Source organism: Convolutriloba macropyga, chromosome 1 (genome assembly GCF_964194025.1).
Source record: "Convolutriloba macropyga chromosome 1, txConMacr16.3, whole genome shotgun sequence".
Classification (NCBI taxonomy): domain Eukaryota; kingdom Metazoa; phylum Xenacoelomorpha; order Acoela; family Convolutidae; genus Convolutriloba; species Convolutriloba macropyga.
In genome coordinates this window covers 37,258,474-37,272,130 of record NC_134468.1, presented here as the reverse complement: position 1 = coordinate 37,272,130, position 13,657 = coordinate 37,258,474, and the positions used below count along the sequence as shown (strand labels likewise).

The window sequence follows — 13,657 nt, the reverse complement described above, 5'->3', positions numbered from 1 at the left end:
AACGACAAACAGAGAAAAAATAAAAAAATAAATTAATGATTTGCAAAAAAAAACTATAGCCGCTAAAACAAAGAGCAATTCACTAAAAACCTGTTCAATAAATATGTTCATTTGCGTCTCTATTAAACAACAAAAACTTGACATGCGACCTGTTATTAGCAGACTAGGTAACAGAAAAGCACAGTGCAAATTGAGAAAATACTTGTAAATAAATTTTTTATAATATTTGATTTCAAAGTCATGAAAAACGTCAGGTATCAAATGAAATCATTAAACAGGTTCTTTTCTCAGATAAAATTATAGAGGTCTCTCCTGATTCCGAATAGACATACGTCTATAAAAAGAACGATAAAAAGAAAAATTTGAAAGATAAATTAACATTTTGTGAAAAACCGGTTTTGAAGCCTTTAAAAACAATAAGCAATGCTTTTAAAGCCCTATATATGTTCAATTGTACCTTCCTACAAAACCAATAATTTGATATACATGTAAATAATGAGATTATGTAAGTAGATTAAAAATACGTCTCAATATACTTTTATAATATTTGATTAAAAATTCATGAAAAACTTTAACTAGGAATTGAAAACAGTAAATCGGTTCCTTTACTCAGCAACTCAAAGCCTCTATGACATGCATCCATCCAGAAATTAACAAACGAATACATATTGAACGAAAAAATAAAGACAAAAAACATTACCTGGTTACAGAACTGCCAGTGATGTAATATGAACCGCGAGTGATGTCATATGTGAACTGTCAATTATGTAAAAGACAAGAAAAAAAACTTCAAAGATGGGAAAACCAAACTTTTTGTGAAAACTCGTAGTATCAAGGCAGAAAACCATTTCTTAAACTCTGTAACCGCGAAAATATAAAATTTTATTCAATTCGAAAGACGCGATCTGTCTTTGCTGAACTTAATTGACAAGTTGACCAAACAAGAGAAAAAAGTCGCAAAGCTCAATAATTCATTGTTTATTATAAACAGCCACTTTTTTAAAAGTCAAAACGACCATAAGCTTTCGAATAAAAAACAGATACGTTTGCTTGAAACGCCCTAAGAAGCCAATTGGCCCGGTCATTAAAAAAATTTTGATTTGAATTGTTTTAAACTGTAATTAACGCAAAAGATTAAAAAAAATGCAAAAATTTACTTTAACGAAATCGACTGACTAGCATCCAAACTCTTTTTTGAACTTTAAAAAACAAGAATTAGATCAAATCTAGCCTTGCTATGGCCGTTCGGTTGTTAGGATCATGTAATTGTTCCGAATATAAGGAGAATTTGACAAAAAGAAGTCAATATATCAAAGACAAATGAAGCATTTTGGATAACCATCGAGTTCAATTAGCAAAAAAAAACACGCAAAATTTTAATTCAAGAACACTCTTAAATGATGTACAAAAAAGACTAGGCAGCTTTGGAGTTAACGAAGATTGTGCAGCAAATTTAATATGTGTTAAACCGGCAAATTGAAGCAAGATGGTGGACTAAAGCCGCTTAATTTATCCCGTTTTAAATGAAAAAGGTTGAATATTAAAAATTTTAGCCAACAAATAGGATGAAACAGTTCAACAACACTCTTCTATTTCAGCAACACTACTGTTACACATTTTGTTAAGCAAAAACAGAAAAAAAAGAAAAAATACTACAAAAATCAGTTAAAAGTTAACAAAAAATTTAAACCACGATAACTCCGTGGAAAAAAAAACAAAATTCGGATGTTTTTTCGGCTATATATTCTACTCTGGACGGGCTTGCTAATGATACCAAGGAATAAACAACCATCTTGGCATATTGGAAGAAGCTGATTTTAAAAATCAGCTTCTTCCTAGACAGAAATTGCCTGACAAAAATTGTTTGTTAAAAAGCTTAAATTGATTGAAGTAGAGTGGATCATATAAAACTTGAACTTGTTTCTATAAACAGCAACAAGACTGCAAAGCTAAAAAGTAAATAAAGACTTTGTGGAGAAACACTTCAGAAAGCACAGAAAAGATTATAAATCAAACTCATAAACCCCATGTTAGTCTGCTTTTTAAATTTTGTAAACATTTTTTTTTCAGGAATACGTTTTTTTTTTTTTCACATGAGCAGAAAGCAATCGCGACGTTAAAATTTGTCATGTAATTAAGTTTTAATTGTAATTAATTTAATTATAAGTTTCAAAAAAGACTTGGCATTTCGGCAAACGCAGGACCCTATAAATACAAATCTCGATTACTTGTTTTGTTTAATATATATGTTTTGAGTTTGTTGGTGTTTTGACGTTGACAAATCATTTTTCGGGAAAAAAATTTTACAATATGCTTTTGGAATATCGTTTATGTTAGTCCATTTCCATACAGCAAACAGCAAATTAATTCACTTAGTCCTCATGTCTGTTTTTACGGGAATCAATAAGTTTATAAAAACCGAATTAGCATTTTTATCCGATACAAAAGCTACTTTGCTCTTTGAGCAAAATTTTGGCGAATGGAGCATTATATGCGAACTCATATTATATACGAACTCATTGCGAGTTGTGTATACTATTTAATTGAACTAAGAAACTCCGCAAAATATTTCGCAGTAAAGACCACTTATGTTTTAAAATAGAGCTTTGGTGCGATTAATAAATTGAAATGGGACATCCAATAAAGAGTACTGACAAGCAATGGTCCAGTTGCACAGGCCAAGGTCAAACTAGGCTCAATAGCGCAAATTTGCAGATTTCTGAACAGATATGATTTCATGACTAAAGGTAACAGTTGTGGTGACTCACCTCAAGCAGAGGAAGACGAGCATTTGAACTTCCTTCCTCTGTTTCGTTCGTTGACTTGCTTCCGTCCATGCTCTTGTAGTAGTCCTTCAGAACCTTCAAAGTGTCATAGAACTTATCAAGCTCAATCTGCATCAGAGTTATGTAATCGTTAGTCAAGACTCCCAGACGGTCTGGCAGCCAACCATCAGACATGATGTTCTTCCTTTCAGCTTCCGCACTCTGTTTGCGCTTGTCTGAAATGTCCCAGAGCAGTTCCTGAAGTGTGAACACTTTCTCGTGCCACTCCGATTTCGTTTCCTCGTCGTTCCTAACATCGTCAGATACGGAGTTGAAGTCGTCCTGGTACTGAGAGACATGCGCCTGTTTCTCATCGGGTCGCATCAAGTAAGTTTTGAAGTCCTCGCGTACTTGATGCAAATAAAGGATGCTAAGTTCTCTAGATTCTCGAATGTTCTTGAATGTGACTTGGAGCCCTTTGACGTAGGTATCTTCGATGAACTCCCATTGAGGCGCTAAGATCTCGGCGACCTCCTGAACACCAAGGAACGACAAATGACACGGAAAATTACGAACAAATCCTCCGCCTTGTAATAATAGAAAGACTTGAATGTGTCATCCTTTTGAAAAGCCTAGGCCAAAATGATTTCTCCTGATAATGTAGCTAGAAACACACCCAATATCCCCTGAATTTTATCTTATAAATAGAATAATTTTCAAAACAACATAAGTCTTCTCTCTGATCGCTGAGAAAATAAAGCTAAAAGGGTTTTGGAGCTGTCACGCGTAATGGTATTCGATTAAAAAACTTTTTACAAAAAAAGTAGATCTCACCAGATCAACCGGCTCCTTAACACACTCCCAATCATCATCTCCAGGCTGAGCCGGGGGAGGGGGCTCTGGTGCCCCGTCAGTAGCCCCATCTGCTCCTGGAGCAGGCTGCGCTGGCACTTCGGCTGGACTTGGACTCCGTTTAGCGCCTTTGCCTTTACCACCTTTGCCACTGGCAGAACGCTTCGAGTCAGAACCTATAACACATTGTATTTTACATACCTTGTTTAGTTTTATGAATAAGAGATTCTGGGTACATGAAACGTGATCTCCGGTTTTAGACTAAAACGCATTGTGATCTGAGCAGCAACCGAAATCCGCAATAAGACAAGCGATGGTAATGAAATAATCGCTTAGAAATAATACAATGGCCGGATATTCTCTTATTTTTTTCAGGAAGCGTAGTCAATTAGGGGCTTCATTTTGCTCCCAGGTCATACAATGAGAGACGGAACTCTCTGCTGAGGTGATTTTTATTGTCAAATTTGGAGCCCTGAACTACTCACCAGAGAAAGGCAGCAGTGGTATAAAATGAAAGCTCGCCCAAAATAAAATATTGCGGCCAATGGTTACTTATTTTCATTCTGCTGTAGAGATATATTTTATCAAGAAAAATTGATTTTCCAGAGAAGTCGGCTCGAACACTAGAATCTCATTATTTCAGATTTTGAGACTGACATTTCAACTTCGGGCGACACAAAATAAAAGAGAAAAAGATATGGTGGCCAATTGTAGCTTTTTTATTAAAGGTTTTGGCAATAACTATATTAGATTTTTCAAAATTTTAGTAAAACCGATAGTGGAAACTTCATTAAAGCTTTATAAAAAAAGAAGTGTTAGAAGAAAAGACAAAAAACGAACCCTTCTATTTTTCGCAGGTTCTTTCCTCATAGTACCCAATTCAGTCTTTTAGTTTATTTTCGGGCTATCTATGCACCTGATATCTCCAAAACGGACGAAAAAATTAAATTAATAGTGAAAGCGAAAAAAACGGTCACCAAATTCTTAGAAAAAAACAACGAAAAACAATTTATTTCCATTTTTCGGTAAAAGTTCACGTAAGTTTTTAAAACCGTCCCATAGTCCTTAGTTATAACCATTGATTTGTTTTCTCCGAAACCATACGCTAAAGAACAAATGAGAAACATCAGATGCTCAAAAAATCTGAAAAACTTTTTTCTGGAGAACGAGAAGCAAACAAAACAAGTTTGTTGTGAGGTTCGTATTTTGTCGGCGTCACTAAACTCTTGAACATAAAAAAAAATTTGAAACTAATAGACGCTGAAAACAAGCTGTTTGATTGAACGCAAACAGAATAAGACATTGTTATGAAAAACTTGAAATAGGAAAGAAAATCACCAGAAGTTTTTGTAATAAAACATAAACAATTTTTAAAAAATTGGTTTTTTTTAAATTTTGTGAGCTTATTTTGAAGAATAATTTAACTCAAAATAAGTAGAACTTACCGCATATGTAATACTTGAGAGTAAAACAACAAAAAACACAATTCTTGAGAAAAATACAGTGAATAAATACCTTCAATTATTCAAATACAGATTTTGCTGATTGCTCACGATACATCAGTTGAGTTTCACGTTCAAAGTTTCAATTTAACACAATTTATTAACGATTTCGGCCAGTAGTGTACTTTAAACATTGACCAAAAACAGGGAAATAAGAAAATTTAAAAAGGAACGAATAAAAAAATATTTCTACTGTAATTTCGACGCAAACTTAAGCCAAATATATAAATTGATCTCTGGATTGATAAAGTTTAATCTGACCATCACTTTACACAAAGATCACCAAGAGCACATGTGAAATCAGAACAACAATACGTAATCACCTGAGTAAAGCACGAAAAGACTTAAATAATTTTGAGTAAAGCACGACGAGACTTCAATATTCCCCTAAAGGTTGTGCTCTTCATTTGACATCAACATGATTAGCAGAGTAACGTAAGTGGAACAGCATAATAGCCCCTAATAATTTTTCTCTTCAAATAAAAAACATGACAAAAAATCTTATTTTATAATCTTAAAATCTTAAGTTTTATCTCAATTTCAACTTCAACGTGTCTGCATTCTTAAGCTAATCCTGAATATTATGTCAAATAGATTCCTTTTTTTGCACGTTACGGCACACATACTGATTGCAACATTAATTCATGACAGTTGCACTCTTGGTTTAATGAAACTAAAAATTTCTTATCAATTGATTACTTTTATTGAATATCAAGTTTCGGTGAATAGCTGTTTCATTTTACAAAATAAATAAAGGCAAATGCTTTTATATTTGATTAGATTATGACAAATTGGCCCTTCTGAACTTTTAATCTGAACTTTTTATTACACAAAAAAGTTACTCAAGGTTTCTCCGGTCAATATGCCTCAAGCACTTGAGCTCCACAGCATTGATATTTAAAAAGCCTTTTGCACTTGGATCAACAAACTTGAGACTTTTGTTGTAATATTCCGAGCTACGCACAATCTCACGAGAGCCGTCTGATTATAATGTATACATGTGCAATGGACCCAGACTAATAATCTTGTCTAATTTTCAGCCTGAGCTCTTAAGGCTCTTCGGAGTGGTGGATCACGGTTTTCTTCTCTTTAAAACAACCAACTATTCTCAAGACTTTATTCTCTGTCTCTATTATAATTCAATGGCTTTCAGTAAGTTACATTTGCTATGTATATTCATTAAATATTTATCCGGATTCAACAGAGGCATATAAGGGCATTGAGTACAGTAGTTTACAGCATAGTAAATTTAACAACAAATATACTTGTATAATTTAAATGTACCGGTTAAGAAATGTAAATTAAGACAACCAAATGTTTATTAACTCTATGATCATCAAAACAATCCTTTTTAGGACTACTTGATATCCAAGGATATCACACTAGCTCCCTCTTTTTTTGCTTTCAGCATATTATTTTTTTAAAAAAATTTAAGAATATACGGCTACAGATATGTCATTACACCAATTTACCACAGCTTAATTGAGTCCAAATTTTTTGAAATATTAATGAATGATTTACAGAAAGTTTCAAATATAGAAGGATAGACATTTTATAAATGAATAATTTACACATTGACGTCTTCGAAGTCGTTTATGGAGTCACCTTTTGTATATACCGAGCATAGACTTTTTCTCCGCTCCGTAAGCTCTTCCTCCCTTTCATTGTCAGGGGGTGTTTTAAGGCTGTTTTCCGATTTAGACTTTTTCATGACAACATGTGCACGCTTTTCCCACTTATCTCTCTCCTGCTATTTTTCGAAAGTGAGTTCTGTCCACTACGACCATTGGTTTGACTGGAACCTTTTGTTTACCGACCTTCATAAAGTTCGGGACTAAACGGCGTACAGAGCTAAATCTGTGATAAAGATACATGCATAGTAAGTGCAAGGCCAATGAAACTAGGAATGATACCACTCCCATAAGGAGCGCGTATTTAAACGGCATGTAGCTCTCAAAGGTGTTACTCAAGACAGGTTTCAAATGTGTCATTTGAATGGCGATTGGCTTGGCTATTTGTGCAAGGTTTTCTGTTTTTTTCATTGACGGCATTTTTATTAATTTTTCTTGCACTTGTCTAATAAGAGTAAGACTGGCCTGATCTTTATTGTTGAAATATGGGAGTTGGTCTATTTCTGGCACTTCAGTCAATAAATGCTTCAGAGGGTCAGAAAGTTCTACTTGAATTTTAATTGCTGGAATCTTGTGACAGCTTCCTAGGTCAGATCTAATTTTCAAGTGCGGAGTCGTAATTTGCTTACCACATTCCAATGTGATAATACATATTTGGCAACCAGGGTAAGTTCTGACTTGGAGAGCGTTTGAACTATCCATGGAAGACTCTCGCATGGTAAATGTGTCCGTCGCTGACAAGATTACCCAGATACCATATCCTAGGTTTTCTGCTGCCTCTATCACTGGTAAAACAACATTTTCGGTTGGACACGTTACTAAGGCGTCCATAGTCGTTCCGAAAAAAAGTGTGGCTAGACATGAGGAGTGTCCCAACTCCGTTGGAATTGTCTCATGACAAATTCTGTAGTTGGAAGATCCTAAACATTTTCCTAGTTGATCTTTGCTTAGCACTGCTGTTTCCATAGAGTCCTCTGATACGGCTAAATATGGAGCTTCTAGTTTCCATCTAATTGCACTTCCAGTGTCTTTTTGTGGCATTGGTACAATTTTTGCAGTAAAAACTGTGAAAACTGTTTGACGAGAAGCCAACGGGATCGCAAGGGTTTAAAGTAGCCCTTCCTTAATCGATAGTGCATCCGTCAACAGTTCTGCATTATAGTAAGACAGGAGATCATCCATGGGAATTGCTAGGGTCAGTCGGTCACGAGCGTTCATCTGTTCGCGTGCAACATAGTCTAGAATTTTCATTAGGGAATCTCGAGGTACTAAGGACATCGGTAATCTTTTCTGTAACAGTGTTGGTATTGAATTGAGTAGATTCATGCGATATCCTGTAAGTGCAGCTCTATAGCTTTTGACATCTGAGTATATCATATTGAGTAACGATGCCGCAGTGTCAAAATTAAAGTTTATCTGCTGATTTGAAAAAAGTAATTGATCACAATCTTGGAGCAATCTAATGTTTTTCTCGAAAACTTTGAACTGCTTTTGAATTATTTCTCAGTTTCTGTTCTGGTTCTCAATAAGTTCATTTTGAATCTTGTGCAGAGTGGCCAGTTCATTCGAAATGAGAAAGAATTTGTCGTCTGTCTCTGATTTTACAAGTGAGACGTAGGTCGCTATCTGTTCTGTATAGTCGGCCAGTTTTTGAATGTTTTCTGCATTTTTCTTCGCTTTATCGTGACATCCTCCAAATACTCCAATAATTCCACAGCTGCCTGATGATCCGAATGCAATTCCTCCTCCAAAAAGTCCGATTGCTGCCAAACCTGCTAGAACTACTGGCGCTGCTCGTTTTTTGCGATTAGGAACTGTGTTTTTCAATGCTTCCAAGAAGTGCTGTGTCTCATTATGCAGGTAGCTAACCTCTGTTCTAGCAATTGCCACCTCATTTTCAATTTTTCGCAGAATCCAGTCTACGTTGAAATCAGTTGTATTAGATTGAAAATTGGAGGAAATGTTAAGAGGACAATTATAAGTCGGTTGTTGCCACATATTTTTGAGATCTCGTAGGAGCTTACGAAGCTCGGCCTTCATTGTAAAGTTGTATTTCGGATATGGAATAAGGAATTCAACAGGTATAAATTTTTTCGATAAGAGAATTTTCGATTTTTCGTGGAAAATAACTCCTTTGGACAAGCTTTCAGCATTTTCACGATTTTCTTCAACTTTCGTGAAAGCAGTGTTTTTATCGATTTGGAACATTATTGCAGCCAGTACACTGCATCCCGCTAACAAAAGTAAATTCATTTGCCTAAATAACAAATTAGCTGTTTAGGTGTTGATTTTGTGAACAGACGAAGAGGAACAGATGAGCAAGATGAAATCGGAATTAAATGTGTCCCTTTTGAGTTAGATGAGGCTTTTACTTTTTTTGTTTTAACTCTATAAATTGATTTTGTAATAGAAAATCTTCACGATTGTGCTCTTTGTTTTTATCGTCTCTTTTGTGTGAACGTTTTGGTTAATGACTTTTACTCTGTTTTGCAAATAATCATAGCTAACTTCAAAAGGAGTTTTTCAGTTCGGAAATGTGTTTCAACATAAGTTTGGGCCAATTTGGTTTGCTTTGCTGCCCCAATGGCACTTTTGCGTGGTCAATTCCTGATGGTATTTTATCATTCGGTGAAACAATTCCCTCTATTTGCCCCCGAACAGCTTCGGAAGTTTCAATTCTGGAAGGCGACTTTAAAGATTTGTCGTGGATCAATTCATTTGTTTTGATTCCGATCTCTATTCTATTTGTTGTGTTCATGTATCTAATCAGGAGATTGAGAGCGCGGACAGGAGATGTTTAGCAAATGACTCCTCTGTATACCGGCAAATACTTAAGGATTTGAGTTATTTCTAGCATGTACTTAAAACTACTATTACTTGTGTTAAGCTTTCTAATTGTTATTTAACGCACAGTTTTGGTTTTGTGCATTATAATTTAGAAGCAGTGAACTCTTAAAGGCGTCAGTGTGAGTTTAATGTGCGGTTATTTCAATTAAGTTGTGGAACTTGTCTCACTTTTGTTTACCCATTTGGCCTCAGATTGCATGAGATTGCATGGACTTCAGATTGCATGGATCTTAGCCCTGTTGTATCTAAGCTCTCTGAGCAAATTCAACAAGTTTTACGTTGGCTCTCAAGTTTTACGTGGAAGACCTTTCATTATTCGGGAACCTTTGGTGAAATATCAGGACAAAAATATTGGTGAAAGTTTCTTTTTGATTTTTTTTTTAAATAAAAACTTCATTTATTCTTTGTTTTAACACCTCAACGTTTGAGTTGATATTCAGTTATTTTTGCTATTTAGAGAGCAATTTACGGTGCAAAAAAGTTCAGTGCAGTGCTTTCAAAGTTTACATGTAATGATGAGAAAACTGGATTTTTCGGGACAAAAGTCTACAATCATTGTGTCTTAAAGACTATTCAACACGATTTTCTTAACTGTCAGTTGCCGCATGGGTTTACCCTGAGTCCTTGGTCCCTCGGTTTCAATATCCTAAGTGCCGGCGCTCAGTACAGAAATTTTCATTGTGATTGGGAAGATCCCTGTGATGCTTTCATCACGTTGCATGGTACAGGAAAAAAGTTCTGGGTTTTTCTTGACCCAAGTAAAATGGCTGCAAATCTAGAGCGTTTGAGCGAAAATCCCAGCAGTTTAATTCACCAGCTTGATTATTTCAAAGACTATGCAGTTCAAGGGTGGCAGTTACCTGGCGATACAGTATATTTACCCTTCGGGCAATATCACTGCGTTTTAACAATTGCTCGGCCCGATCAATGGACATGTCTTTTGTCTGTATCTACTTTTATTAGCCCTAATGAACAAAAAATGGCTTGGCCAGGTATAACTCAAGGAAGATTACAAAAGCGGCGTGAGATACGGCGTTCACAAGGCGTTATAACTGCTCTACTTCTAAGTTACTTTATTTACTTAATTTTGCTCATCAATAATATATGACTTTGTGGTCACTTATGGCTCATGTATTTCACCTCAATGTCATTTTTAACGATTTTCCACAAAGTAACAGCTCAAATGCATGATAATAGTAGAGAACTGCCGTCGGTTGAGGCTCTAACTTGTTAAATAACTTGCAATTTGTGCATTTTTGGCCTAATTTTAGGTGTTAAAAAATGAATGTTCAATTAATGTTCAAAACTCAAAAAACTCACTTCTGTGGACCTTCTAACTGTGCGGCATTGTTTCTGTATCAATAAAATTAAGTTCTAAGCTAAATAACACACGCCAAACAAGCATTTTTATCTCGTCATAAAGATATGAAATTTCAGCCAAAACGACGATTTTTGATGTGTAAAAAATTTTGACCACGAAAGCTCTATAACTTGGTAAATAATTCGAATTTCGTTGATATTTTTTGCATGCAGTTAGGTATTGATGTGAACTTAATTTGAGTGTAGTCAAAAACTGTGATTTATTTTTCAGTTTTTTAGGGGTACCTTTTCAATGGGAAAAAATCGCATTTTTTTGGGTCTGATTTTTGACGATTTCTGGTGGTCAGTTCTCCTAATATATGATAGATAGGACTTTTTTATCCCCAATTCCTCTCAGTATGGTTTAAGTTGGGACTCCAGGCCAATTTTTGTAACCCTAGTGTGATTATAAGTTGGTAAAATAGCCCATGGAAAAATTGTAAGAATCAAGTTTTCCCATTTTTCGGCCTAATTAGAAAAAACGCATTAACTTCTCAACTATTGGTTCAAAATTGAGCAAACTTGGCAGGCACTTACAACAACAATTGGTGCAGGCGGTGGTAAAGTTTGGTGGCCCTGCTGTGACTCCTTCATATAGAACTTTGCGTGTTTTTGGGCAAAAACTTGTGTTTTTTGCGTTTTTTCTACACTTTTGACGTTTATTCCATTTTTATTGCGTTTTTAACTTTAACTATTGCATTTTATTGTCACCTCTCGTCCCCCTGGCATATTGTTGAAGGTTTCGTGAGCTTTTTTAGTTCATCTGTTTGTCAGTTGTAACTTGTGTGCTTTTCAAAGTTTGGTGAAAAATTCAGTTCTGTTATGTTTTGTATTTTAGTTAGTTTTTCTTATTTTTTATTTGCCCAAATGGTACAACCTGCCTGTAATTATTGACACATAATATGATGAAGCCATGGGGGCCATGTTTTCCTAATGTTTGATCGAAATTGTTTTTAAGTTTGCGCGATATTCAAGTTCAAATAATTGCTGTTGGAAAAACTATCACAAACTTTAGCGCTGTTTGTCCAAAGATATTCTGAAAAATTTGCTTCACTGCTTGCCAGGGCACTACGTCGAGACCAATGCCTAGTCTTGGTACAAAAATTTGGGTCAAATGATTTTCTACGGCATGGTTTCTTAGTAAAATGAGCGATTGGTAAACTTTTGCTATCAACTCATTTTTCGAAAATTTTTGTTTTATGATGAGATTATATACAAATCGGTCCAAGTAACTATCTAAATGAACATGTATTGAGCCGGGTGCAAGGTTAATGTTAGTTGGTACGTCATTATTTATCAAGTTAGGACAAAATTTTGCAAGATTTTGCCAAAAGTTTTTCGAAAAAAATGAATCAGACCATGTACTTTGTACAATATTGCCGTTTATTTCTTTCATTTCCGCTCTCATGCAAATTATATTGCATGACTCAAAGCTAGGGTAGTCCCCTTTTGTCAGAGATTGCGTAGAACTACTGGGTTTGCTTTTTTGGACTTGTTTTGTGAAGTATCTTGCTTTGAACTTGATTCTATCAAAGTTGACGGGTTGTTTGTTTTCTCCTTTTCCCTTTCTTTTCTTCGTCTTTCTATAGTTTTTGCTAGATCACCTATAGAGCTGTAGTCTTGCATACCAAATTCGCTCAGCGCTTCATCTACCGTTTGAGTTTTCCGAGATCTATCTCCTCTGTTTGACTTCGAAGTTGAAGGCTCTTTGAATGTTACTCTTTTTTCCTTTGAAATTTTTGGTTCTGTGTAGATTGGTATTGGCATTTTGGGTATGCGCGACAACCTACGAAGATTGCTAGCCACTGGTGAAGGGGTTGGCGTAGTGCTGACCGGTGAATCAGGTCCTGTGCTCCAGTTAGCATCTCTAATGGGAATTTTTGATTTTGTTGATCTTGGACTTTCAATTTGATCCTGCTCATTCTTATGGCCTTGTATTGTTATTAATGGGTCCTCAGACTCATCAATACTACGATTGGCATCTGATAGATCCTCAAATGGTTCAGTAAGGGCTGGATAGTCAACAAATAGGACTGGTTCTTCGTCAGATTGTACTTCCGGCGGTTCAAAAGTATTTGGGGGACTTGGTGCCATTGGTGGTGTTTCAGGCCCATTTGGTAGTGCTGGTGGTAGATGACCTATTGGGTAACTCCAATATATTTGCGCTGAGGGGTTGTTAAGACCGTTTTCGTTACTGCTTGTTGTTCGATCTTCATAGTACTCTTCTTCGAACAATTTCCCAATTTTTTCGTCGAAAAGTTCAGGTTCTTGTCTAAATTTGCTCAAACTGGGGTCTGCAACAAATTTGTTTGTTAATGTATCAATATCGTCTATTCTGGTCTGTGGTACTATTGGTCGTAATCTGATCCTATGAACACATTGCGTAAATGGCGTTCCAACTTTTCGGATCAGATAGTTAGAGTTTGTAAGAACTTTTTCAACTCTGTATAACGGGAGCCAAATTTGGACTGCTTTGTGACTAAGATCAGATTGATTTACTAAGCGCGGATTGAGCAAAAGACAATAGGAAAATAATTCTAAGGGTTTAGCTTCCGCTTTGTCATCGTAATAACTTCTATACTTGTGATACATTGTGACAAGTTTCTCTTTGACTCGAGAAAATTGTTGTGTCATTGCATCTTGTAAGGTAACAAGAAAGTCTGACCTGGGCATGGCTGCTTGAATGGCTTTGATGTTAAAT

General features: G+C 35.6%; 2 protein-coding genes across 2 annotated transcripts in view; one reads left to right on the top strand and one right to left on the bottom strand.

Annotated features, from left to right (window-relative positions):
- LOC142338415 (non-selective voltage-gated ion channel VDAC2-like) overlaps positions 1-13,657 on the top strand; it is a 420,938-nt gene that overhangs the window by 209,215 nt on the left and 198,066 nt on the right. The window lies entirely within an intron of this gene.
- LOC142339892 (sperm flagellar protein 2-like) overlaps positions 1-13,657 on the bottom strand; it is a 224,973-nt gene that overhangs the window by 97,191 nt on the left and 114,125 nt on the right. The window contains exons 32-33 of the mRNA XM_075390265.1: positions 3,600-3,793; positions 2,769-3,299 (exon numbers count right to left, since the gene is read on the bottom strand). Of these exons, the coding sequence (XP_075246380.1) occupies positions 2,769-3,299; positions 3,600-3,793 (725 nt within the window). The remainder of the gene's footprint in view (positions 1-2,768; positions 3,300-3,599; positions 3,794-13,657) is intronic.